At 41.0% G+C, this 27,657-nt stretch overlaps 1 protein-coding gene across 1 annotated transcript; it reads left to right on the top strand.

Moving 5' to 3' along the window:
• The first annotated feature begins 429 nt into the window (after positions 1-429).
• ERGIC2 (ERGIC and golgi 2) lies at positions 430-21,045 on the top strand. The gene is made up of 14 exons (XM_071423891.1): positions 430-625; positions 2,775-2,920; positions 5,665-5,773; positions 7,202-7,248; positions 8,203-8,273; positions 8,819-8,859; positions 9,573-9,674; positions 11,125-11,220; positions 11,971-12,026; positions 12,985-13,083; positions 14,218-14,315; positions 17,692-17,854; positions 18,713-18,792; positions 19,577-21,045. The coding sequence occupies exons 2-14, from the start codon at positions 2,815-2,817 to the stop codon at positions 19,640-19,642; spliced, it is 1,134 nt and encodes a 377-aa protein (XP_071279992.1). The 5' UTR covers positions 430-625; positions 2,775-2,814; the 3' UTR covers positions 19,643-21,045.
• The last annotated feature ends 6,612 nt before the right edge of the window (positions 21,046-27,657 follow it).

Here is a 27,657-nt window from a genome sequence, read left to right as displayed (position 1 = left end):
CTTCTTAATCCAAGATGCTGCCTCTTTTCAAACGCTGCCTGCTTCTATATCCATGGTGGCCAAACCAGTATTAACACTGCAAGCGGCGTGACAGCCCTTAATCAGTTTGCTTTGGAAGGCACTTGTCATCCATCGCTTTAAAAGATCACTGAGTACCTCGCACGGTGACAGATTCTCCGGAGCAGCGCTTTGGGGCGGCACTGCCGTGCCCGGGAGCCCACGCGCCTGCGGGACCGGCTGCGAGGCTGTGCGGGGAACCCTGCGAGCGGCGTGGGGCCGCACTCCCTGCGGCTCCGGAGGCTCAGCCGCGGCTGCTGTCGGCTCCGCTCCCCGGCAGGGCCCGGCCCCCGCCGTGTCCACGCGCGGCTGCTCCCGCCCGTCCCAGCCCGCCCCGGGCCGCGGCGGCCGGCGCATGCCCGGGGGCCGTGAGCATGCGCGCAGGGGTGGGCGGGGCGCTCCGCCGCTCCCGTCGGCCCGCGGCTCCCGCCGGGCGTCGGCGGCGGAGCGAGCCCGCCCCGGCCGGCGGTGCCATGCTCAGCGGGGCGGGCGCCGGGCAGCGCGTTGCGGCTCGTCTTCCCCGTCTGGCCTCGCCCGCGGCGCTGGGCAGCGGCGGCAGAAGCGAGAGGTAGGGCAGGGCGGGGGCGCGGCCTGTCCCGTCCCGCGGCTGCCCGGTGCGTGGCGGCGGCGGGGAGCGCCCGCGGCCCGCACAGGTGTGTGGGCTCCGAGCTGGCGGCCGGGGCGTCCCTCGGCGCGGGGGGCCGGGCCTGAGCCCCCGGCAGGGGTTCAGTCGTGGGTCCGCTCCGCGGCTGTCGGGACGCGCCGGTAGCGGCTTCGCTGCCAAGTTGTCCGGGGAAGAGAAAACTGCCCGAGCCCCTCGGCTGAGACGGAGTTGCCGTGCCTTCGGGCGGGCCTCTGGTCTTGAGTGCCATTTGTGCTGTGCTTTGTCCCTAATTTATCGTGAATAATAATGCTAGTAGTGTTTCTTAACGCAATTGGCTCTTGGATTCATAATGCCTTACTTTCATAGCAATGGACTTCGTATTTTTGGTGTGTCTGTAGTACATGTGTGGAGGTAGATGGGCAGGGGGAAGGCGTCAGCTGTCCATCTGGGTTTGTAGCTGAAAGTGAGTCTGTGTGGAGTTAAAGAAACCAGTGAACAGATTGTATATTTCTAGCTGGATTACAAACATCCATATACTTACTGATGCAGTGTGATTTAGAAAGTTTTTTAGTAAAGTGCTCTCAAATTCCCTGTGTTTATCTTATGCCTCTTTACGGTGTGCTCATACGCATGTGATAGCAGGGGAGATATGCAGAAGATGAAAGGGTGCTACGTTGGCTTCCTTGCTATATGTGTAGGATAACAGGCTAGCCCCACTGGTGTTTCCTCTGTGCTAACTAATGTTATGACTTCAGTTGTGTCCAAGCAGCTGCTTTGCCTTATCTGTGCTGCCTGATTATTCTTTTAATGCTGTATAACTAAAAGCCTGTTCCAGCACTTATCTTCTCTGCCCACTCCAGCTGCGGTTTCTTTGAGTCCTGTGCAACATGCACGGTACCATTTTGTTGATCTCTGCAGCCTGACCAAGTGCAGAGTCTGTGTCTGAAGTCAGTTTATGTAATGAGAAAGTTGCAGGCATGATTTTTCTTGTGTGAACTTTCATTTCCAGCAGAGCCTATTGCTTTGTTATTACATGGTACAAAGCCTACTCAGCACCAGGAAGGGGCAGAGCAGAGAACAGATCTTGAGTAATTTCACCAGGACGTGCCAGAGACTTGATGTTCTCTTGAAACAGGGTAGATGAGTTCAGAGATTTTTTTACAAAATGATGATGAGAGCTGTCTCATGTGTTGGCAGTGTAGGTTAGCTTGCCCACCTTAGAGTGTTTAAATAAGGAACAATAAGATGGCATATTCTCAGAATGCAGTAAATGCATGGTTTTCATGGCTTCAGAAATTTTCAGATGGTTTTCATAGCTTCAGAAATTCAGGGTGAAGTTCACCAGTTCCCCAGAAGAAAAACAACAGTATCAACTTGTTAAAACTTGCAGTGTATTGGCAAGGACCAGGCTGTGAGCATATCTGCATGATTTGGAAATGGTTTTAGACAGTATTTCCAGGGCAAGCTGCTTTTCTCAGCATCTTCCTGCTTAACATGACTCCAAGCAGAGATCATATCATTTACAGACATTATTCTGAAGGATGGAGTTAGGATTTGATCCATGACTTCCTTTGGGAAGTATTTTTATAGAGGAGAAAAAGGCTCATTTTATGATCATAATATTCTACACCTGTAAAAATGTGAAATGCACCTTTTTTTCCCCTTTAAGATATAATTTGTGCCCACATTGAATGTAGGAGCCCAGAGCTGTCTGCCATCCTCTGAAGTTTATGCAGCCTATTAGATGTTTCCTCCTAAGTCAGTGACTTCTGAGCACTGTGAGGTCTGTGTAGCAAATTTACTTCAGGACTGAGTTTGATTTTTTTTTTAATTTAAAATGTGATATATTCACTACCAATAAGAATTTAATTGAGAAAGAAATTAGTAGTAATTAAGTGGTGAGTGTGCTGGATGTGGCTGGACTGTAAGCAGCAGTGTCCAGGCCAATCTTAACAGTTTTCTTGAAGTAAGACTGACCATCCAGTTGTCTAGCATGTATTTCTTGAAAACATATTTCTGGGGTTTGAATGGCCTTATTATTGCTTCATGTTAAAGCCAGTCAGTTTGAGCAATCTTGCTTGAGTCTTTTAATCACAATTTATTCTCACATTAGAGGGAATATATGAAGGAGGAGGTGGAGGAGTGTGCTGAAGATGAGGCGACTGAATCGGAAGAAGACCTTGAATTTGATGAAAGAATTGGATGCCTTTCCAAAGGTTCCTGAAAGCTATGTGGAGACTTCAGCCAGTGGAGGCACAGGTAGGCCTTGTTGGGATCCTGATATTGATAGAAACTTCAGCATGAGGAAGACAGGCATCTCTGTTCACTTGAAACTAGCCAGAATTGGTTTCTTGAATGCTTTGGTGGACTGACTGAGCTCATCCCTTCAAGTAAAGACATATATCTTATGCAAGCTGATGCATCCATCTGTTCATCCAGTCTCTCTGAAGGGAGATTTTTGTATAAAGCTGGTGAGACTGAACCCAATGTAAAAGTTAGAAATAAAAACTTCTAACCAGTTGCAACTGGACGTGTACTGTGCCAAGGCTGTAATAAAACTTTCTCATTTGTTGTCTCACCAAGCTCTTTTCTTGGTGTCAGGTTTCTGGGTGAGACTGAGTGAGCATGACCTGAAATGATGGTGGGATTCAATACTATGCTTTTGCAAAAGTAGAAAAATACTCTCCAGAGACAGATAACTGCTCTTCATCCTGATGCTCAACTTTTCTAAAGCTTTTCTCTTGTAGGTGTACTAGATTTTGAGAGTAAGGAAAGCCCTTTGAAGAACTAAACACTTGAATCCAGGACTTGTGCTTTCCCTATTAGTCACATGAACTTCTCTGAAAAAGCTGGAGCTGTAAAAAAGACCTTTCTTTATGTATCTGATCATAAAATTGTGTCTTTAAGTTTAGCTGAGTTAAGAGGTAGCCTGATTTGAAAATAGTGACTTCATCTCTTGGACTGTTGGAATTATTTGCAGGCAGGGAGCTGCTAGCACTTAGAAGTGGAGGACAAAAATCTCTCTTGTGTGTGATTATGCCTGAAACTCAGTTGAATAAAAAGTTGAGGAAGCAATTGCAACCTACAGATAAGCCTTTGAAGTTGTTATGCCTCTTATAGTGTAGAAGGAAATATCAGAAGGTTCTGTATTATTTTGCTGTTTCCTCAAGTGCACTGTTAATAATTAAAGGATTATTGTATATTAAATAATCTCTAAGAAGTATTTAAATAATTCTTTGTTAATGTTCGTTCCACTTCCTGAGGAAACAAGTGTATTGTTTCTATGTTCTAATTTGCATAAAACCACCAAATGCTTCAAGAATCCTTTTTTGTAGTATAGCACCATTCTTCATGAGACCTTTGCTTTGGTGAATGGTGCCTTAAGGATTTCTTAACACCAGAAGTTACTTTAACATTCTTTGGTTTTATCCCAGTTACCTTATAAATGACAATATAGATTGTCTTTTTCTGTGCCATTGTGAAATCTGAATATAGTATTCCTGTTTCATTCAGGATTAAAGTGTCAGGCTTACTTTCTGATGTGATAGGGATCTAAAACATACCAAGACTCATCTCAGACTTTCGTGGCCTTCAAACCCATTGCAGAAGAAGTACTGCAGGCTGAGACTCCAGCTCTGGGGCTGGGAGTCCCTTCAGAAAAGAAAATTCTACAAGTCTTTCTTTTCCTGTTCAGATCCACACATACGTTTGCTCAGAATTATCCAGAAAGCAGCTGTGCCTCTCACTGTGTTTGTGTGGCTCTGGATAGCTGATATGGCTCCAGCTCTCCTATTGTTGCACAGCCAGGGTCAGCCTGGCCTACTGGGTCCAGAAAGAAATTGAGCCAGAACAATTAACTGATTAGTGCAGTGGACATGAAGGGTTTCATATGTGTGATTGTTCCATAGTGCCAGCTGAAAGCTAGAGCTGGAAACATTGCTGATCAATGCAACAGCCAGTAGCTTCTGTTCTGATCCCCAAGGACAGTGCCTTTGTTCTCTGCTCCCACCTCTGCCTTGGGGACCACCGTGTAGGGAGTTGAAGCCTGTCAACAATGAGCTTGTTTTTTCTCAAGTTACCCTTCATGGATTCCAGAGAGATATTCCACAGAATGTAAATGAAGAAACCTACAGTGCCAATAAGCTGTACAGATTGCTACTATGCTCCATAACTGAAGTGTTTTCAAGCTTATAAAAGCCATGATTTAATAAAAGGGGCATAGCAGGTGCTTCTGTGCATCTATTACTGTGTTTCCAACTGTGCAGCAGGGTGATCTTTCCCTTGCTCTGTACAACTTTGCAAATGTGATGAGTAGGCTGCCTTGGAGATAAGTGAAGCACATGTACCACTAAAATACACCAATTAGTTTTATCCTAAAAATAATTCCAAGTTCTTCACTTATTGGTGGAATGGATAGCTGCCTGTTGCTTGTTGCCAGAGAGAGACTTGTTTGAAATGTTGGGGTGGGCAGCTATACACAAGTAATATAATGTGTCTTATTTCTGTTGTCTGCTAGCTTATTGAGTCTAAAACCTGATATAAAAAAATTGTTATAAAAACTCAACTTGTAGACAAGTGGAGGCTTGAAGGAATTTCAAGATGCACTACCTTCTTCTTTCATGTTGGAAGTTAGGATTGAGTTTTCCTAGACAATTCCTGACAGTGATTTGTGTGTGCTTTATATATGGAGGACGATCTAGCCTGTTCTTAGATTTTCCATACACGGATTTCACAGCCTCCTAATCATTCCAGTATTTGACTGTACTTAAAAAGTTCTTTCTTGATGCAAAGGTAGGACTTACTCTTTTCCACTCCTGTCTGAAAACAAATACTATCATTATGAAAACAACTTTCTAAGAGCAGGTTTTGGGTTTTTAAATCAAAGGTACCAGTGTTGTACTGGTAATGCTCAACTTCTGGAATTGTTAAAATTTTGTTCTGCTTATGTTTCTGAATAATATTTCTCACAGTCTGAATTTCTACTTTTATTTTCCTCTGACCAGTTTCTCTGATAGCATTTACAACAATAGCTTTCCTGACTATCATGGAGTTCATGGTGTACCGGGACACATGGATGAAATATGAATATGAAGTAGACAAGGATTTTACTAGGTAACATTATTTGTTATAATTCTTTTTAAAATGTTAGTTGCCTGCATTTCAGGAAAGAATAGATTTAAAATGTTAATGTGACTTGAAAGCAATTCATAATTGAAATTGCAAATTAAATACTGCAGGGATTTGATTTTTCATGTGTTGATTGTTTTGGGGCTTTTTCTTCTATGTAATCTATGAATAAGATAAATTGAGATTTTTGCAATGAAGAAGTCAAAATAGTGTAGGTTTGTTATTGAAGGAGCTCCCTTGGGAATGACTTGGTAACAAACCTGCCCCCTGTGGCTGGAGGCTTTCTCCAGTTCGTGTGGTTAGTACCTTGGTTGCCATTGTACTTCGTGCTGCTGGAGGTGAGCCTGAAGCACTCAGAACTTTGACGGGTGTTATCTAGAGGTTGCTACTGATTTTGTCTCCAGATACAGCTCCTCTGAAGATGTGTTTGCTCTTGGTTTCATGTGCCTGTCAGGACTTGTTTGCCTTTCTTTCAGAGCTGGTCAGGCACCCAGGAGTCCCTGTGAAGTTAATGCAGATTTTGTGCCCTGAACACCTTTAAATGTTACATGTCTGTGTCATGGTTTGACACTGGCACCCACAAACTGAACTGACTGAAACTGAACTGAAATAACTTTAAGAGCCATTTGGGTAGTTGCTGTGGTAACAGGCTAAAGATACATCTATTAATTGGATGTCTTGCACATCAGAAATAAGTAATGAAAAACAAAAAAGGAAAATTTTGAAGGAGCTGCATCAAAAACTCAAATTATAGTAAATCCATTCAGACAGCTGGGATTTCACATTTAGGTCTTTGCTAAAGTAGGCTATATCCCAAGTGAAGCCATCACACAGGAAGGGTAGTCTGTCAGTTAAGAGACTGTTACAGGATTTGGGGTATGTCCTGCTACAGATTCCCCAGTTTGATTGTGGGCTAATCACTCAGCCTGTGGTGCTTCACAGTTTGAACCAATGGAGACTGGTATAATTTTAACTGCTTTTCTCCTCTCTACTGACCCTGTCTGACCCAAGTTGAGCCAGTGTTGAATCCCTTGCTTATGTGATTTGCTTGAGGTCAGCTAAGTCTTGGAGGAAGCTCCCTGAAAACAGAACCCTGTGACTATAGTGAGGGAGTTTATTCCTTATAGTTTAAATTACTTTTGTGAAACTAACATGAAAACTAATAGGAAATGCCCAGAATATTGGAGAATGCCACACACTCAGACTTTTGATGTGATGGAGGTTATCTCTTAAGTTACAAGTGCTTTAATGTGCTCTAAAAATCCATGTTACTTCCCCCAAATTTTAAACAGCTTTATATTTATTAGTATAAATTTTGGTACTTTACTGTATTTCTGCAAGTAGTCTGAGATTTTTTCTTGATACTCGTACTCAGTGTTACTTAATAGATTTTTGCCTTTTTTTTCTTTCCAGTAAATTAAGGATCAATATTGATATTACAGTTGCCATGAGGTGTCAATGTAAGTATTCCATCAATGAAAGTTTTTAAACACTTTAAAGCCTCTTCAGAGAGGACACTTGCTCACAATATAGTTGGATATTGTTCAGAATATTTTACCAGTGTCATTTCTTCTGATCTTAATGGCATGTAGTGATCTCGATGGCATATGACTCATTGAAGGAATTAGTAAGAAATGTGAAGAAGAATATCTGTGCCATCTCATTCTTATCTTGCAGAACTTTGTTAGCAGGAACAGGATCTGTTGTTCAATCTCTCATTAGCTGAAATATTCTAAAAGCTCATTGTGAGACACAAATCAGCAGAAGGAATTTATAACAATTTCTATTTATTTATGAACTTGGGATATATTAAGCTGGTCTGCTGTTTAACAGCACTGAAACCATCACGTAATTTCATCCTGCTTGTGAACATAAGAGGGATGCCTTCCCTATTAATAATAGCCAGTATTATTTTGACATCATTTAGGTAATGAACTGTAATTGTGTTCAGTCTTGCTTGTCCTGGACTGAGAGAAGAGAGAATACTAATTCTACCAGGAATGCAAGCAAATTTTCAGGACGCACTTTTGTTGCTTATCTTAAACCTTGCATTAATTGTATGTCAGTGTTTTTTTGTTATTTTTTACAAATAAACTCTTATCCTCTGATTTGACTAGTCTTGGTTTCTGTTCAGTGCTTGTAAAACAGGAGAATATTTATGCATAGCAGATCCTAGAAAGCTTGTATGTGTGGTTCATACAATTTCTCTGTAGATGTTAAATCAGTGAGAAAATACTGCAGATCTGAAGAGTTTTTGGTCAATGTCCATCAGCTGATGCTGAAGGTTAAATAGTTTGAAGGAGCAATAACATATGCTGAAGTTTATCACTGTGAAACTTCATTTGAACTTGAATTTTTTTTTTCTTTGTCCTTGATTGTCTGTGTGACTTAATATTTCTCCCTGTTTAAAATAGATGTGGGGGCTGATGTTCTGGATTTAGCAGAAACAATGGTTGCCTCTGCAGATGGGTTAATCTATGAACCAGTAAGTTCATTCTGACCTTTTTATTTAAAAATTGAATTCCTGGTTTGCTTGCTTGTGGGTTTTTTTTTCTCCACCAACCTCTTAGAGGAACATTCTGTAGTTGATCTCTGTTTGCCATAGCTTCTGGGTACATTTGAACATTCATTGCAATTGAATTTAGTGAGTACATTTGTGTTAACCAATATTTGGGTTTGATTTTGGTGAACAGATGTTACTAGTGATACTGTAATGCTGAGGAAATATAGCAGGTCTGGTGGCTTGTCTCTAATGCTTCATGTGGCATGAGCCTAGAAATATGCAATCTGCACCTCAACCCCCCTGTCTTTCAAAGATTGCTCCTTTGCAGTTCTTGGTCGGAAGGGACAGAACCTTTTATACTTGAGCACAAAATGTATTATTTAAACTGCAAAGTCCTTTCATAAACTATTCTATAGTACCAAGTGTGAAATAGATTATAGCTCTATACCCACACCCTAATTCTCTTCTGGGTTTCATGGAAGGGATGCATTCTGTGTGTTTTATTAGATGTGTTATTTTTGTTTCAGGTACCATTTGAGCTCACCCCACAACAGAAAGAATTGCAAAGGTAAAGCACTGAGAGGCATGTTTATGGTTTGTATTATTTGTACTGGAAGTGACTTTGAAATACACCAGAGGTACATGACACAACTGTGTCCTGAGTCTAATACCTCCTGCTTGTAATTTAAGAATGCAAACCTGCAGAAAGATACTAAGTTACTTTGCTTTGCTCATCATTTAAGATCTCTGTTATGGAAAAAGAAAATTGCCTTAGGACTTAACTGTTCAATGGGGTCATGTAGTTGCAAGCCAAGTGAATGGACTCGCTCAGCTTCTGTTTCCAAATGAATGCTTGATAGCACAAGTTAAAATCACAGAATCAAATATGTAAAATGTATCTAAATGTCAAAGCTGAACTGTTGTAACAAATTGGCACATTCTTGTGAAAACAAATTAATTATTTCCCATAATTAATTAACACAGTGTTTATCACTTTAATATCTTGGTGTTGTGTGTGCCCACTATAGTGGTAATCTTGTAATAGTACTGAAGCTTGTTTGGGGGTCTGGCTAGTTTTACTATTTTGGTAACACACTGCTGTGAACACCTGAGTTTTAAATTCTGTATAAAATACTATTCCAAAAGTTTAATGTAATGCTTTATTACTGTAGTCAACTTTGCTAAGTTCCTGACTTGCAACCTGCAATTGAAACCAATGATGAATTGTGAAGCTAGATTTTGTTTTATTGTTGCATGCTTTTACATTTGTCTAATCTTTAGGATGCTGCAACTAATTCAGAGTAGGCTGCAGGAAGAACACTCTCTTCAAGATGTGATATTCAAAAGTGCATTTAAAAGTGCTTCTACGGCACTGCCACCACGGTAAGAAAAACTGGGGTTTTGTGAAATTACTGCCCTTTCCTCCAACCCCGTGAATTAGAGTTAACATTTTATTTGTGGTTATGATTCCACCCTACCCCCAGAAGACAAGGTTGTAAGAAAAGATCTTGCTGCTTTTTAATGAATTTTTAAATAGTGTACTTGATACTTGCTTTGGAGAGCTGTTGTTTTATGAAAACCTCTGGGGTTTCCAAACTGGAGAAGGTTTCCAGGTTTTGTGTGTGTGCTTACATATACAGATATAGACATGACTAAATATGTGCACACACCTTTTTATTCCATGTGGTTTGATGCCTCCTTCTTAATGGGAATTAGTAATGCCACAGCAATACTAAACAAGAGTCTTTTTTAAAAACTACCTTTCTGTCCACAGCTTTTAAAAGTATGCTGCTATTACCTGTGTCATAATGCTTCATAATTTTAAAAGAATCAGCCTTTGAATACACATATATTTTGTTAGTTAATTCCTGTATCTAAGATAAGACTTTTAAGATTGTGTGGAGAAAGCTTGCTGTTTACACTTAATTCTAGCTACTTGGAAATGTTAAGAGAGTAGCGCACAGAATGTTTGGTCTGCTGAATCTAGGTGCTATGTGATTTTATTTTTCCCCCCAAGGGAAAAACACTTTCTACATGAAAGCTGAAATTCTCTGCTTAGAAACAGCACTAAACAAAAAGATACTGAATAAAACAAAGCAAACACCAAAGCTGCCATACACACTTCCTGTGTTGTAATCTCCCTTCTGAGGATCAAATGTGTTCCTCCTTCCAAAGGCAAGCCTGAGGATGGCTCAAAAAATCTTTTTTTTATAATTTGCTTGATGTCCTCAGATTCATGAAATCATTCTGTGCCCCTGTGTTGCTTGTTAGAGCAGTATTTGAAATTATATTTATGCTTGAGATATGTTTAAAAAAAGTTGGTTTTCATCTCCCTCTAAAGAACAGATTTGGAGATAGATTTTGTGTTGTGGACATCACAACATGAGTAAGGAGTGGAAGCTTTTGTAAAGAATGAAGTTGAAAGCTCCTCTTGCTACAGTGCTGTTCATGTGACCAAAATGTATTTAGTTCTGTTCATTGTACCATTAAAATTTTCTCGAGGAGCCATTTTTGGTAGAAGGAAGGGGGAAAATATAAATCCCTGGATTGGTCTAATGTTCTGTTTGCATGTTCAGATATCATAAGCCAGCCTTGTAGGCCAGATCTCCAAGTACAAGTATGAATGAAAGCTCATTGGTTTCATCAAACTGACCTTTACTAGTTTCCCTCCCTTCCACCATCTCTGCTATAATTCCAGGAGAATGCAGTAAGGACAGGTAGATGATGATGCTGTGTCTTTATCCTAGGAAAAAGAGATCTAACTGTACTGCTGTTATTTCTGCAAGGCAGTGGATATTCTCAAGTACTTTCAATGTTGTTTTTATTTAAACAGGGAAGATAATTCATTACAGTCTCCAGATGCATGCAGAATTCATGGTCATCTCTATGTCAATAAAGTGGCAGGGAACTTTCACATAACTGTGGGCAAGTATGTCCTGTCCAATTCCTGAAATTAAAAAAATCCCTTCTACATTCTATATAGTGCATGTCTGTATATGTGTGTGTGCTTTTATGCTTCAGTTAATGACTGGGTTTCATTGACCTTTCTGGACTCATGCTTGGTATTTTTTTCTGTGTAATACCTATTCTTGCACTGTTAATTTTCTTCATAAATTACCAAAACTGTGCAGTACAGTGCATTGTTGCATGTAATGTAGTCATTATGAATTTCAGTGTTTTATAAGATGGAAACTCTTGAAATGCTTTGTCAGAGAGCAAATACAGAGTGCAGTTAACTTGCTTACTATAGAACAAATATGGTCAAACTTTTCTTAGTCACTGGGGCAGTTCTGCAGCTTTTCATATCATAGGACTTGGTGAGTCTTCCAGAAGTTTAGTGACTTGATGAGTTCTTGATATTTCTAAAAATGCAGGACACTAGTTTTGTGTAAGAGGGTTTTTGTGAGTCCAGGATTCCTGACCTTATTGTTCAGTCTGTCTGTAATTGACAGTAATAAAAATGTCATTTAGGTTGTTTTATATATACACAATAGATATCAGTCTTTAAAACATACATATATGTATATGTGTATGTTACATATATTTAAGCATGTATATGTTACGTTATACATATGAGGATATGTACATATTTTATAAAGTATTTATTGAAATAGAGGAGAAAGGTAATTTTTCTACATAGTCCTCTGTGGATTCATAAAACATTTGTTGCTTTCTTCAGGGCAATTCCACACCCCAGAGGCCATGCACACTTGGCAGCCCTTGTAAGCCATGAGTGTAAGTTCCTTCTGTCATCTCCATACCAACATGATTCATTTCAGTCAGAGTGCTGTCTCTTAGTTCATGTTAGGTTGCTGATTTAAAGATGTTCTAGCTGTGCAATTGCATTGCAAAAACAAAGTAAGAATATGCTTTGCAATGATCTGACTCCATAACAATTCTCTTCCATTCATTTAACATTATTAAGATTATCTTTAGGTTGCTTCTATAGTAATGATAACACTGGAATCTCAGATATAATTTGGTGTAACATAGATACCATATGAAATTCCTGTATTTCAGTCCAAACTACCTCTTTCCTCAAAGACCTTCTTAAAAGGTTAAAAATTTCTAACCTTTTTCCTTAGAAACTTAATTTTTGGATTATGAGTCTACATATTAAATGTGTTTTGCTGCCTTACCTAATGTGAAGCAAAGGTGACTTACTGTGAAAAGTTAACTTGATTAAACCAGTTACAGTTGGTTAAGCCTCCAAATGTCTGCCCATGAATTTATGTTAACACAACTTTAATAATTTTATATATCTTAAGTACCTGCCATATAGGCAGTGTAGTGACTTGGCAGCTGCCTTGTACTTCCTCTGTACATTTGATTTGCTAAACTTTCATCTTTTTAAATGCAATTGCTTACAAGAATATGAACTGTAGAATAATAGAAGTATTTGGACAACTAGAAATTCTCTGTTATAAAATTATAATTCTGTTCAGCTCCACCATTGATTCAAATATAGTTACAATTTAGTTTAGAAGCTATTTTCTAGAAAACTTTAACTTTTTAATTAAATATTTTGGATTTGAGTTTTCTTTGAATTGTGGGTAGATCCAATGATGTATACAGTGGTTTTTAGTAAATGCATTAATTAGAATATTGCAGTGTTGGAAATGGGTGCATCTTTATCTCTGAGTACAGAATCTCATAGTTTAAAAATGCTTCATTTCTCTATATTGTCTTGCAGCCTATAACTTCTCCCATAGAATAGATCATTTGTCATTTGGAGAGCTTATTCCAGGAATTATTAATCCCTTGGATGGAACAGAAAAAATTGCATCAGATCGTAAGTGTTGTGTGTTTAAAAGCATCTTGTTTTGTTGAATTTCCCAATAGTTACATTTAAAGTATTATCATTTCTCATAACTGTTGTGATTGCCAAGCAGTGTGTCAGGCTAAATTTGGTAGTGAGCTGTTCAGTTACCTACGTGACATCTTAAATGTCATTACTTTCTAATACCTGAGCTGCTGTTCTGTGCTGTTTCCTTGGAGGTGATTTGTGGTTTTTCCAGGTTTGTTATGTTGAAGTTACACTATGTCTGGCCATATTGCAGCAGTATGTTACAGTGGAGAATCACAGATCTGATTATTGTCATGATGGGGAGAAAATAAGCCTGATTTGGTTTAAAAAAATAGCACCAGAGTCTTGGATTCCATTCCACTATTTGGTTTGTCCCTTCCAAAGCGTATTTTGTGATGAAACAGGATGGGTTTTTGTAGCAAACCCTTTGTTTCCTCATGTATAAATGAAGAAGAGAAGTAACCTGCCTCATCCCAGCACTGGCATTCCCTGGGAGGGTGAAGCCCAGAACCTTCTACAGCCACTGTTGTCTCAAAGCTAGTTGGTTCCTTGGCTCTTACAGCCAGAATGGTTCAGTAGAGTTGAAATAAATTGCTTCAGTCTATTGGTGTTAGTTCCCTTAGGGAATTGCAAAAAGACCAAATGCATGAGCATGCTGATGGCTCTAGAAGAATTCTCTGTAAGTGTAATGGAGAGAAAATGTGTAACCAGTTTAGAAGGGCTTCCAGCACTGTAGATGCAATTCAATGGCCAAAATCTATTCAGACCACTTTGAGATTTGTATACATCACGAAACATGTGACAGTGTGAAACTTGTTCTAGAGCCCTGTGTGCTTCATTTGAAGCTTTGAGTTCATTTGAGCCTGACCTTAGTGAGTCTTTTCATTACATGGAAAAAATGTAAATTTCTTGAGTATAAATGGGATATGTCTTTTCCATGGAAACTAACTTCGTGCAGATGGTGCTGAAGCAGTTTTGGTAGTGCTGGCATTCCTTGAAGAATGTCCCTAGTGCAAATGGCTTAGCTGATTTATTATTTCTTTGATTTATTTGTGAATATCTCAGATGGCCTTTGACTCTGTTCCTGATTCAACAGTCTAAGATTTTTTTTTCTTCTAGACAATCAGATGTTCCAATATTTTATCACAGTTGTGCCAACCAAACTCCATACATACAAAATTTCAGCAGAAACTCATCAATTTTCAGTGACAGAAAGGGTAAGTAGAAGAAAGGGAAAAAAAACAGAGATAAAAATATCTAAAAGTGATTGTTCATAACGAAAGTTCAAATGTGAAAATAGTACCATGGTTTTGAAAAGTACTCTAGCATGAAGAACTGTAGAACATTCTACTACACTAGATTTATCTGTCAATCATACTGCAGTGATGGTAAAAAAAAATATATATATGCTTGGTGACACATGCAAACTACTTCTATTAATGTTCTGCATCTATAGATCTGGAGTCTGATAGTAGAATTAATGATAGATAGTAATTTCACTTCACTGGAATAGTGGTGGTGGTGAAATCCTCCAAATTTTAGGTCTGTAACCTAGTGTGTAGCTTTACAAATATTTAATTTACTTTTAGCTTTTTATCTGTGTGAGAAGCCAACAAACATGCAGCCTACTTGAATATCCTGAACTTGGTTGTGGAGCATAAGAAACAGAAACAGGTAGTTTGTATGAAAAACTGATCACACAGTAAGTGTCTCAGCTGTCCTGTTTAACCTTTGTTGAACCACCAAATTTAATTACTCTCAGGACTGGAGAGCTTCCACTTCTGGGTTTTGAGAGGCTTTTAATTCTGAATCCATAACAAGGGTAGTTAATGCAGCATGATATATATCATAAAGTACTAATTTAAAGACTGCTGTGAATAGGAAAAAAGCCTTGTGTGTAGTGGCTAGATAGACTATGTTCAGATGTTCACATTGAGTTCAGATAATGAACTCTGTTTCATCTTTTATTCAAAAGCCAAAGAAAAAAATCTTTGTGAAAAGTTTAATTAAAAATGACAGATAAAGTGAGAGGTGAGAAGAGAGCCTTGGGTTGTAAGAAAATGTTGGTATTAGCAGGATGGAAATTCACTGTATCACATACAGCCTGTGATGTTCTCCAAGGGAGAATAATTTTTTATTTCCTCAAAATTCCACATTGTGCTTCTGAAAAATACTGAGGTAGAGGAAGAAGGATAGAGGCAATGTCTTGATGTTCAACTTCAGACATGCAGGCCACTGAAGGGAAGGGTTTGCTCCAGAACTCATGAAAGCTGGGCTAAGGAGAGAATGAGGAGGAATTTCATCAAGCAGTATACTCCCACCTCCTGCTGGTTTAGCAATCTGCTTTGTGCTTTCTCTGCACAATCTGCAACAACTAAGGCATCCCTTAGACTTCTGTAAGCCAGTCAACAGCTTGTCTTATTGTTCCTTTTTTTTCATCTTGTATTCAGATTTTTTCTCTTCCTGTGTAACAGTGGTTCTTTCAATTAACTGTCCAGTCTAAGTTAGCTCTTCAGTTTTTAGTGGGGATGTATTTATAAAAAAGTGCTACAACCACACATTATTTTGGAGAAGATCCTGTAAATAATGGAGATAAAGTGTCCATTATGTACTTATTTGCTCTTGCTGCCTCAGTAGGCAACCCTGTTGCTTCCAAAGCTTATTTGTGTTTACTCTTAGGGAACCAGATTCTTTTATTAAATGAGCTGAGAAAGGTTGCTAAGAAGAAAGGTTACTAAGAAAGGTTACAATTCACTGAACACCTTAGTGCACTTATTTTGAAAGAGTAGGCACATAAGCAGACATGGAAAAAGGTTGTCAGACAGCCATGGCTCAAACTGAAATGCAGTGAGGTTTAATTGCCAGTGTTGGGCACATGGGGAAGCAGAGTTTGAGAGGTGTGGGCTCAATCTTCTCTACTGTTCTTGATGGTTGAGATACTGTAGTTATTTATGTTAAAAAGATTTAATTCTAGCAAGGCTTCACTGAGCTATCTGATGCAAGGTTAGTAATTTTTAGCAGATTTTAGCAAGACTTTTAGAAGTTAAATCTTCTGCAGCAGTAGAAGCTGGAAGCAGATCAAAATGGTTTGCAGAAAAAGAATTCTATTTCTTTTAAGGGTGGAGTTTTGTGTGTTCGATTTAACTTCATATTCTTTTTCCACCATTTGACCTCAAAAGACCAATAAGGCTTAGGGAAATAACAGAGGAAAAACAAACAAAAGTACAATTTTGTACTTTGCCAGTGGCAAGGTTCTGTTTACCTACCTTTAGTCTTTTCTTCCTTTTTAGTATGACTGATCATCCATCTCCAAAAGCTGACAGTTGTCTTGCTTTGAAACATGGAAAGCATTTTCTACTGGTTTGTTTTATTTAAACATTGCAAAGTTTTTGGGACCTGTTATCATTACTGATACATTATTTTGGCATCCTTTTAATTTTGGTGTGGTAGCATAAAAAGCAGTATGGTTTTTGACAGTGTTAGCTAACTGAAGAAGTTGCTTAGCCTGCATTTTCCAAAGTGGTATTCTGCTTTTTATTTTGTACCATATTCTGTGTGTTTTTTGAACACAAACTGTTAAATATAGAGAAATGGAGCTGTGATATATTGCTTTTCTGTTCAGTCCTGTTTATCTTGTCTTTTTGGTTCTTACTTGCTTAGGCATGGCTGAGTTTGTCTTCAGTCTGTTTATATTCTTTTCTGCTGTCCTTATGTATTTTCAGCCAGATTTACCTGGCAGTGCATTTATCAGCACCTTTCACTCACAACAAAATGACAGCAGACTTTTGGAAGAAGCTTGTGTTGATGTGTGTTCTGTCCTGCAGCCTTTTTAAAAAAGCAGTCACACTCTCCTCCTTGGTGTCTTTTGGTTGGAGAATTTGGCAAATGAAAAGAAACTAGAAATTTCTCAGATTAGGACTAAGGTGCAAGGTAGTCATCGTGAGTTTGTGGTGTTTATTTATTGAGGTGTATTTCTTGCTGTGTGACTGTTGTCTGATATGATGTAACTGACAAAATGTTTGAAAGGAGGCTTTTGCCAAGTAAGGTTGGATCAGGTGTTCCTCAAGGTGCCTTCCAACCTGGTATTCTATGATTTGTGTAAATCCTCTGGGGACTCTGCCATTGCTAAGGCTGTTGAACAAAGTAAATCTCATTAAGGTCTCACACTGAGTTAAGTGATTCATAGTGGCTGATTAAGTAGGAAGAGCTGTGGCAAGTGTTACACCAGTGCACTCCCCTGAGTTCACAGGCTAGGCCAAGACTGTGCCATTATCCTCATAGGTACCAACACCAATCCACTTATAAAAATTCTGTTTAAAGGACCACATGAGCAAGTCTTGAGAGAATAGTACCAAAGCACAATAGTGAATATTGATATGAAGCACAGCAGACCAGGGACCAATATAAGTAAATTTTCAGTTCATGGTGTTTGATTTTTAGAAGGTACTGATCAAAGTGGCCTTGAATACTCCCCAATCTTCTGTTTATTCCTAACTCTGATTAAATAACTCACTGTCATCCGATCTTGTAACACTGATTTTCTTGTGACTAATAACAAGTGTGACTAACATGCGTTTCTGTCTTTTCTTTCAGGAAAGAGTAATTAACCATGCAGCTGGCAGCCATGGGGTGTCAGGAATATTCATGAAATACGACATCAGTTCACTTATGGTGACAGTGACAGAAGAACACATGCCTTTTTGGCAGTTCTTAGTGAGGCTCTGTGGCATTATTGGTGGAATTTTTTCAACTACAGGTGATTATCAGTGCCTTCCTTCTTAAGTTCTATAGTTTTGGGGTTTTTTTATCATGGTGATTGCTATGAATGAGTTACATTACAGGGAGTCCTATTAATAGGTTTAAGACAAAGTGCTCATTTGTGTGCACTGAAATGTGCCATGAATGCTACTCAGTTTTGGTGTCCCAATATGGCATTTCTGGTGTTCTGAGGGCCTGTTGTTTTCTTTTTGGTAACTATGGCAAAGTTAATTTACTTCTGGAAGAGCAAGGCTATATCTGTCTATAGATATATAGATAGATATCTATATGTGTATACACACACAGAGTTATTCTGTGTATTTCCTATTGTTGGGATCTAGTAATTAAATCAGTGACAAACATTGAGATAAAATTTCCATCTAAAGTAATTGGGAAGATTTTCCTTGTCAGTGCACAGCTGGATTTGCTTCATCAAAGAAAGAAAACTAAGTTGGAAAGGCACTGACATAATAAGGGAGTCAAGACATAATAGGGAGTCTGGATTATGAGTTATTTCTTTCCTTGACTCTCATTGGAAGAGAGCGCAGTAAAGAGGCTTCAAACTAAAAGCTGCTTTTCAAAGTAGATATTTCTGTCCCACACAATGTATTTCACCCATGAAAGCTGGCAGAGGGAATTACATTTACTTGATGGCTTTGCTTTCTCGATACATTTCAGAATGTTAGAATTCTCCCCTGCCTTGATATATCTGTTCTTCATGTTAATTTCTCAGTGTTTTATGTATGGGTTTACTGCACTGTGTCCTGTCTAAGTATGGTACATAGCTTTGTTGCAATGCTTCCATAAATAATACATCTTCGCTACTTATTTGTTTAAATCTTGTTTGATGTTGCAGGAATTTTACATGGCTTTGGAAGATTTGTAGCAGAAATTATTTTTTGCCGTTTCAGACTGGGCTCTTACAGATCCACATCGGTAAGGAGAACTTCCTCTAAGTATTTCTATAAGTGATACAGCTGAGGATGGATGATAAGGACAGCTCTGGCCCTTGGTCCCAGTAGAATTTAAGATATTTGCCATAGACCCTCCCCTTGACATTCATATTAGCAGAGATTCAACAGCTTTTAAAAATACCTAGAAAACTTTAAACGTAAGGAAGTAGAGTTCTCTAACAAACTGAATTAATGCAGCTGAGTCTCTTAGATGTCTTACATTCCCTTCATTGTCCTTACTATATTATTTTTATTTTCATATTGCTCCAAAAATTACATGTTTCCCAGGTCTGGTCAGTTTCCCTGTCCTGGTTTTGGTTTCACATCTCCTTTTGTTTGGTCTGCACACTGAAGAAGAGGCACTGTGTGCTGGAGGAGTTCAGTGCTGCTCCTTATTGCTCTGCAGGCTACTGCCAAGCAGCGTGAAAGAGCTGAGCCTCCACCTTTCCCTTCTTTAGGCAATAAAGAGAATTGCTTCTCTAGCAACTACTTGATTTTACATTACTTTTATTTTCCTATTTATGCCTGTAGATACCTTTGAGACCTCTGCCTTTCTCTCAAATTTGGTTGAAGTTTGCCAGCTGGGAAGGTTTTGTGAGTGGGGAGGAAAGAAGGCAACCAAATTTTTATAATATTTCTGTGAGAGGCTGGGTAAAAGGCGTCCAGGAAATGTGCAAGGATAAAGAAAATGCATGCTTTTGAGGAGGGAGGGTGGAGATTCTGTTTCTGGTCAAGCCATTAATAACACCTTGTTTTTCTTCCACCAGGTTCCCCTTCCTGATGGCCACACAAGCAACCACTTACCTCTAATTACAGACAATAATACACATTAGCCTCCTGAGAATTTTTTTCTTCCTGCCTGATACAGACTTTTTTATAATAAAGAAAACATTGTGCAATATCCTGAGACAGTGCTGATGGGCAGCAAAAATTGGAGCCTTTACAAAAAAAAAAACCTCCAACAAAACAATTTGTTTATTTTTTGTCTTTGAGTGCACGTGGAGACATAGGAAACTGTGAGACCAGTGAGGTGGATGATCTTCTGGAGAGTGAAGGAGTGTTGCTGCTGATACAGTATTCGTGGTCAAGCTCTAAATGTCTTTGTGGTGGCTGCCCTTGACCACTGAAGCATCTTAGTGATGCCTGGAAAGGCTGCAGGCCCCAAGGAAAAGAGTACAAGTGGGAAGGGCTGGCAGCAGCCACAGAGGGACAGTAACAGAGCTGGAGTTTCTCTTAACTGTGCAAATGGGGGATTGGCTTTTCTTGTTTTTTTATAATGCTGGGGCTGAGGGCTAAGATGTCTTTCATACAGCTGGGGAGCAATCCTAGAAAATCCTGAAGAAGATGGGAACAAGAGAGTAAGTAAGGTGGAGCCCAGGCTGTGATGCTGGTCACAACCACTGCCCTTGTACAGCCCCACCATTCCTTAGTGGAAGAGATGTGGAGCAGGGGAGTTCTCTGTGCTTCCACATGGCCACTGTGCCAGCAGTGAGAGTTTCACTTCTGGCATTGGTGCAGAAGCACCCAAGGACTCCAAGAATGTGCTCCAGCCTGGACAGCTTTTGGACTGGGAATAAGAAGCCCTTAAAGTGTAAGGCATTTGACTGTGGTCTTGATGGAAGGCAAGACTCCCTAGTAAAAAAGTCAGGAAATCTTTGTATGCCTCTTTCTTGGTAAAGAAATTGCTCTGATGGAATCCTTGTTGTAGCTGTGCTGCTCATGTGGGAACCATGGGAGAATCCACATCCTGGAAATGGAGAGGGGAAGGGAGAAGGGGGCAAGGAGCTGCCAGTTCAGGCTGGCTGGGAGGTCTGTGAGGCCAGACACGGGGTGTGGAGCTGGTAGTAGGTGACTTCAGGGAATCTGAATCATATTGCTGCAGACAGGTGATGAGACAGGATCTGCAGAACTAATCCTTGCTGTTCATTAAGGTTTTTGTAAATTAAATGAAGAGAGCAATATTGTATTGTAAATAGGCTACTGAGAAAGAATGTTATTAATGCAAATGGTGCTTTGAGAAATGGAACATCATGTTACTGCTGAACTACTGGTGTACGCCTGTGGTTGAACAGTTACTCCACCAATGTAAAAAATTATTAATATGATTCCTTCTCAGTAAAACTGATTTAATAATATGTTAGAAGATGATGCTGATCCTGGCCTTACTCACCATGGAATTAATATTTTAATTAAGAGGACTAATTACAGAAAAATAAAAATCTCTGTGGAATTGTCAGATTTGGCTGACTTTCATTAATGTACTTTCTAGGACACTTGGACTTTGTTGATGAGCATAATGTTAATAACATAGCTGATTTGCTATGCAAAGTGAAGGGCTTTTTAAAAAGAAATGAAATAGTAAATAAAATGTGGGGAAAGAAGGAAAAACTTATTGAACTTGGTTATTGAGAAAAAAAGTTCAAGGAAGCTGGGTCCATGGGGATGACAGCCAGGTTTGAGGTTTTCTCTTTTGTGCTTTGGTTTTTTAATATTGATTACTCAAACTCCAGCAGCTGGAGAAACTCTTTGGTTCCCATTTCTCTTTGGGATTTCCTTCTGAGGTTCCTTTCCTACTTCTGCTGAGATGGTTCTGCTTTGGGCTTTTCCTAACACTTGTTTCTTATCTGCCTGGAACAGACTGTACTGGTGGGAGAGACTGATCTCAGTTGACTTTCTGTAGCAGAACTTTAAATGTTTTCTATTCTCACATAAAAGAGCCAAGCAGCTTTATGTGTCTTAAATCCTTGTGTGGCATATTCATGTTGTTTTATCTAAAAAAAGCTTGTGTGAGGGCTGGTTGCTAATGGAAGAAAATTTATGATCAGATGTGAGGTGATGAGATCAGTTTGACCTGTGCTGTTTGCTTTCTCTCCACAGTGAGTTTGGTAGTTGGAGCAGTACTGCTGACCTTGGTACCATGTGTTGCCAGCACCTTAACCATCATGTGCAAGGAATTCCTAGAGAAAATTATAGTTTATTGCAGGGACTTTCTTTTGGGTAACATTTATTTGCATTATGCAAAAGTGAGTGTAGGATGAAAAAATGGGAGGAATGGGTATCCGAAGGGAAACAGAAGCCCAGAAGTTGATGTGATGTGTATTTTCTGAAAGGGGGATAATAGATGAAAATGCTTTTTTTGGGGTTAGGAAAGATGGTCAAAATTATGTATTTTTATCCTTTGCTCTTACACGATGAGGAGAGAGAGCCCAGGGGAAGACAATTTTAACCTTTATCAAGTGTGTTCCCAGCACACCATTTGCACACCAGTGTCTGTCTGGCCAACAACCATTCCCCATTCCCAGGCAGCGTAGTCTGGGCTGTGTGCTGCTGCTGCCCTGCTCCCCCAGGGAGAGGCTGTGTTAGCAGAGCCCTGTCACCGTGCCTGCCTCAGACCTGGAGTGCTGTGCCTGTGGGGGGGTGTCTCCTGGGGCCCCTGAGTGCACCCCAGTGTTGTGGGAAGCTGGTGCCAGACCCAAGGGTGGGGAGGAGGGATGGGAACAGATATGCTCCAGTGATGATTTTATGGCTCAAGGGCAAGCACCAATCTGGGTTTTTAACAGAACAGACCATCTTTGGCCATGTCACCTGCAAGCCAGCACCACACAACATTGACAAGTTACTATAAAATCTCTGAGTTATGACGATACTTCCTGGGTGCGTTTCACAAAATAGAAAGGAAAGGCAAGACTGGCCATCCCTGGCACACTGCAGGAGACCCTCAGGAAGGGGTTGCTGCTTTATGGTACAGCAGAAGGTGGGATGAGATTTCAGTGTGCAGGGAGGCTGTTGGGGCAGGTACCTGCTCTGTGGACAAGGCAGCAAAGCAAACTGGCAGGGCAGAGACAGGCTGTGAGCAAAACCTGCAGCTGTGAGAGAGAACATCAGGGAAAATCGATTGTGAGCTGAGAGAAGGGGTAAATTAATGTAACTTACAATAATAATAGTGCTTCTAGGTGAATGGGCTGTGCTCTTGAGTTGTGTGTGAGGGGCTGTGCTGGGTGTGGGTGGGCAGTGGGATGGGGAGGCTGTGGGAGTAAGGCTGGCATGGATGCCAATGTGCTTTATGGCTGCTGTCTTTCTTACCCACCTCTGTTTTGTGCATTGGTTCCTACTGCAGGACACACCACAAGAACACAGTGAAATGGGTATAGGAATGGAAATTTCTCTACATCAGGTTCTTTCCATTCTTTTCCCTGACTTTTCTAGCAGATGTTGTGAAACTCTTGCTAGTAGAGAGATGGGGAGGAAATGAATGTCTGTCTGTAGCTGGAAAGGGATTAGGTTAAGAGATGTAGCAGGCATTTATTAAAGAACCAAACCCAAGCTGCTTTCCCCTGAAATTCTCATCCTAGAAACAGGTAAGTAATTTGAAAGAAAATTCACCTCTTCTCAAAAGCTCTGTGGTGAGGACCTGTACTGCAGGTGTGAGGCTCAGCCTTTCTCTGCAGCCACCCAGAAAGGGGTGGTTTGTTTGGGGTGCTCCATGGCAGTACAGGGACATGTGCTGCTGGAATCAGTTCTCCATGGAACTGAGCAAGGACCTTCCTGCCCTCTGCAGGATTTTTTAAGCTTTTCAGGGACTGATTTGACAAACCAAGTCCTAAGTAGAAGGTGTAGTTGCTTAGGAAGGGTCACAGGCAGATTATATTTGGTGTATAAATGCAGCTGTGATTAACTGAACAGACAAAACCAAGGTCAGGGAGGCAGCTGTTGCCTTGTCCTTTTGCTGTTGAGTTCTCTGTGAGAGGATCTGTTGCTAAGGATGTGTTGTGTAATGATGCAGTGACCCTGAAGCAGGAGGATGTGATCACCTTGTCACATCTCTGGTGGCACTGATGATACTAAAACTCATGGCTCCCTATTTCTTCAGAGGCAGCCAAGTGCTGCAGCTTTCTTCTGGGAAGATGGGAAAGGAGAACAGCTTGTTTGGGGATACTTGCTAAGACCTCTGTTTTTAAAAGGCATCCCTGAAGCTGGGGTTTATTTGCACCTTCCTTACTCAGATTGGTGCAAAGATACTTCTTGTAAAAACTTTTTTTTTCTGCCAATGCTCAGTGAATGCAAATTGTATCTGATATTTGGCCTTGGCAGTGGACCTGCTGGTTAGAGAAAATGTCCATGCTTGCAATATAAAGTTAATGTTTAGCAATTAATGCTTCAAGGAGCCTTAAGGGACTTTGCCTATTGCCTTTTGTGCACTGGCAAGGGTTTGATGGTGCAGGTCTGTCCACAATCTGCCTTCCACACAGTGCTTGCTAGAGCACTGGCATGCATTTGAGCTGATTTAGATAAAAGCATGTGAAATACTTCATGTTTTCAGCCATAGCTTAGCATCATTTCCGAAGCATTTCTGGTTGCTGCTGGCCCAGGAGAAAGGCAGTGTCACCTTTCCCTGCCTTCCAGAGGAGTTTTGTGAGAGCTGGTACATGAATTAATCAAAACATGAACCTTTAAGGCTGGGTAGTGCAGCCTCCCCTGGGTGAGAGCTGAAGGCATGCTCTGGAAAGATGTGTCTCTGTGGGGCTTCCACTTACCAAAATTCAAGAAAAATCTCATTGTGGTTTGGGTTTTTTTTGTTTGTTTGTTTGGGGTTTTTTGTTTGTTGGTTGGTTGGTTGGGTTTTGTTTGTTTTTGGGGGTTTTTTTGTTGTTTTTTTGGGTTTTTTTGTTTTGCTTTGTGTATATACATAAAAATATTCAGAGTTGCAGGACCAGTTTTATTTGTGAAAGAATGAAACACAAAGCCAGGCTGGTTTGGGGTCAGGAGGACCCTGGTGTGCTCTGGGGACAGGAGGCCATGGCAAACAGCTGCTGGCCAGGCTGGCCAGCAAAGCAGATTTCAGACTCTTTCAGCAGAACCAGTTGCTCTGCAGCAGCTGCTTCTGAGTCCCTGCAGAGCCCAGGTGTTTGTGTCTCTTGCTGGGTTTAGCTGTAAAAGCCATAAAAATGGAACTGAAAGGTTTTGGGGTTGGGTTTTACCCTTGAAAATTTTCCTGTAATTACAAGGTGAGAGTGTATTTCGCCACAAGATTGTCTATTTGTAGAGTGCTCAGCACTGCAGCTGCTGCTATTTTGGAAAAGAAAAAAAAGCAGGGGGAGCTGAGTTTTGACTCATGGCTAACATTTGAAAATTACTGTTTACCAAAGCTTAATTTCCTGGCTGGTGGTTGGTTATTAAACGTGACTGTGAACAACAGTGGCGTTTAAACTGAGCAGGGCAGGGTGCCCCCACCTTTGGCTCTGCATGCATCAGGTGCTGCTGTTGCTGTGCTTCAGCCAGTAGTGCGGGCTTTAGTGGGCAACTTCGTTAAGTTTAGAAATTCACTTTGCAAATTTCGAATTTCATTGGCATAATAGGAAGCTCATTAAACCTTTACTTATGCATATGTGCTTTAATAGCATCCTCTGAGTTTCACTTGAACCTGATGGTGCTTGACTAATGCAAAGGAGTGGTCACTGTAGCACTCCTGGAGGCTTGTGGAGAGAGAAAATACCTTTTACATGGCCAACATCACCTGAAGGGGAATGGACTGGCTTTCAGTCCTCCACCAGCAGCACCTGAACTCACCCTCTGCGTGGCAAACTGCAGCTTCTGCTACTGCTCATCCAAGGGCTCACAGCTTTGAGAGCATCCTGCAGCTTTTATAAAATATTTATTTCTTGTGATCTCTGAGGATACTGGTATGAAGTTGTCATTTCTGGGCTTCAGCCTTGGTTCAGTTGATTTTAAGTCCAAATTGCAGAGCCCAAGAGCCCAGCAGATGATGGCGGGGGTGGATGTTTCTTGTAACTCCACAGAAAACAGATGTGTTCAAGGCAACTGCAGAAATGTTGTGGCAAGAAAAAGCAGAAATGAGACTCTCCGACCTTACGCTGGTGTATTTATAGTGAAAAGTGCCAGCTGTTTCCGTCACCACTCCATGGGTCACTGTCCATGGCCTGTTGCAGCTCGCTGTGTCCTCAGGGCCGATGGCGCTGTGCGGGCTGGGCTCTGCCCGGACCCCGAGCAGAGGAGGAGGCGGCGATGCTGCAGCCGTGTGACGCCGTGAGCTGAGGCGCCGCTCCCCGGGCACTGTGTGGGGCTGAGCGGGGCCTCTCCCTCCCTGCTGTGGCTGCTTGTGGCTCATCCTTCGCTTAGAAAGGGAGCTTGCCGTGAAGGGCTGTGTCCCCTTTGCAGCCCGGTTAAACAGCTCTGCAGAGCTCAGGTGGCGCAGGGCCAGCGCGGCCCGGGGTGCCCCAGAGAGGGAGCCGCGGCCGGGGCAGGCCGGGCTGCTCCGGCACGGGAGGTGTTGGCACAGGAGGAGCTGGAAGCTCCCGGTGGGATGCAGCCCTATGGCCCTGGAGGGGATTCCAGCCTCCTTGCTCCTGCCAGGCATCCTTGAGCGCCGGGCAGCGTTTGGACGCGTTTTCTGCCCGACCTCGCTGCTGGGGACGACCCTGAGGGGGATCCGTGGGGCGGCACTGGGCAGCACCAAAGCCGGGCCCAGCAGCGCTGCCGGCTCGGCTGCTGAGCACTGACGCTGCCAGCTTCTGCTGGTTATCTATTTCTCTATATATCTCTCTTTCCCCCTTTGCTTTCTCTCCCGTCCCGCTTTCCTGCAGAATGGTTTCAGTTTCACCCTGCTTCTCGGCTGGGTGCCAGCGGTGCCCCCTCAGCAGAGACTGCCCCTCTCCCGGGCACAGCTGTGCCGTCAGGAGCCAGGGCCAGGACACGGCACGGGAAAAAATAGATTAGAAAAGGCAAAACACTAAAATGGCCCTAGGAGATTTCAATTTCTTTCCTTTCTTCTGTCTGCTTTAACTTTTCGGGTCAGTAACATTAATGGGCTGTGGCAAAGTGAAGTAAATAATCACGTACGCCAAAGACAGCGCACTGATTGTTAAGTCTCTCCTCACTAATTAGTGACGGCCTTTGTAGGGACTGACAGCAGCACTTAAACCTCTGGCAGCAGAAAGGCAAAGCAACACAGTAGAAAGGGAAAAAAGAAAAGACCTTTGCTTGCTTTTTGACTTTCATCATGTTTTTACTAGAATCATATTGGTATAGTTAAAAAAAATCACTGTTTTTTGAATAGATCTATTGGTGTATCATAAATTTGATTAACCTTAAAAAATTATTCCAGTTTACTGCTCAGTCCAAACAACCTGATGTAAAAAGGTAGGTACCAGTCAGCAACGAGGTCACTGCAGGGGAAAAAGTTGTATCACCATTTGGTAATTCTTGTAATTCTGCTGCTTAATCAAACAAGGACCAGTGTAAGTATTGAGGAGTCTTGCTGAGGTGCCTAAAGCTCAAGGCACAGCTGTCCTCACAGTGCCTACACAACTCACAGGTGCAGCAAAGAACATTCCTGAAACTGTCTGTTAGAACCTGGGTTCACTTCTAAATTTTTGGTAAATGAGGTTTCCCTTTGCTAATACAACACTAACTAATACATGTTGTGGTTTCTTTCTCTTAAAATAATGAATTTTAAAATACAGATATGCAATAAGTATGATTCTCCATGTTCATGTGATTATGCAACTCTGTATTTATAAACTAATTGTTGCAAAGACACGTGCCTAATTAACAAAAAAAAAAAAAAGGAACAGTTACCAAATAGTATGGTGGTAGCCAGTGAGTTTTACCTGTTCAAAGGCCATGAAGAAGGCTTTATGTAAGAGAGTGTGCAGGTCAGTACAGTCCTGGGATGAGTTCATAATATGGATGAAGAACTAATTGAGACAGAAATAACAGAATACTTGCTAGTTTTGATCAGGAAATTTGGTTCTCTTAAGGCAGGTAAGGGCAGCTCTTTCCAGATTTTTTTTTTTTAATTAATGACAAAAGCCAGAAAATAAGTGAGAAA

Source organism: Agelaius tricolor, unplaced genomic scaffold (assembly GCF_023055355.1).
Source record: "Agelaius tricolor isolate 1412-34295 unplaced genomic scaffold, bAgeTri1.0.p SCAF_3, whole genome shotgun sequence".
NCBI lineage: Eukaryota > Metazoa > Chordata > Aves > Passeriformes > Icteridae > Agelaius > Agelaius tricolor.
The sequence above is the reverse complement of the archived record's forward strand: the minus strand, read 5'-3'. Positions and strand labels throughout refer to the sequence as shown.

Bases quoted from the DNA above. Each gene is read 5' to 3' on its own strand.
- ERGIC2 (XM_071423891.1), top strand. From the start codon at position 2,815: ATGAGGCGACTGAATCGGAAGAAGACCTTGAATTTGATGAAAGAATTG. The intron at 5,774-7,201 runs GTAACATTATTT...TTTTCTTTCCAG, and splicing joins GTAGACAAGGATTTTACTAG to TAAATTAAGGATCAATATTG. The intron at 7,249-8,202 runs GTAAGTATTCCA...TGTTTAAAATAG, and splicing joins AGTTGCCATGAGGTGTCAAT to ATGTGGGGGCTGATGTTCTG.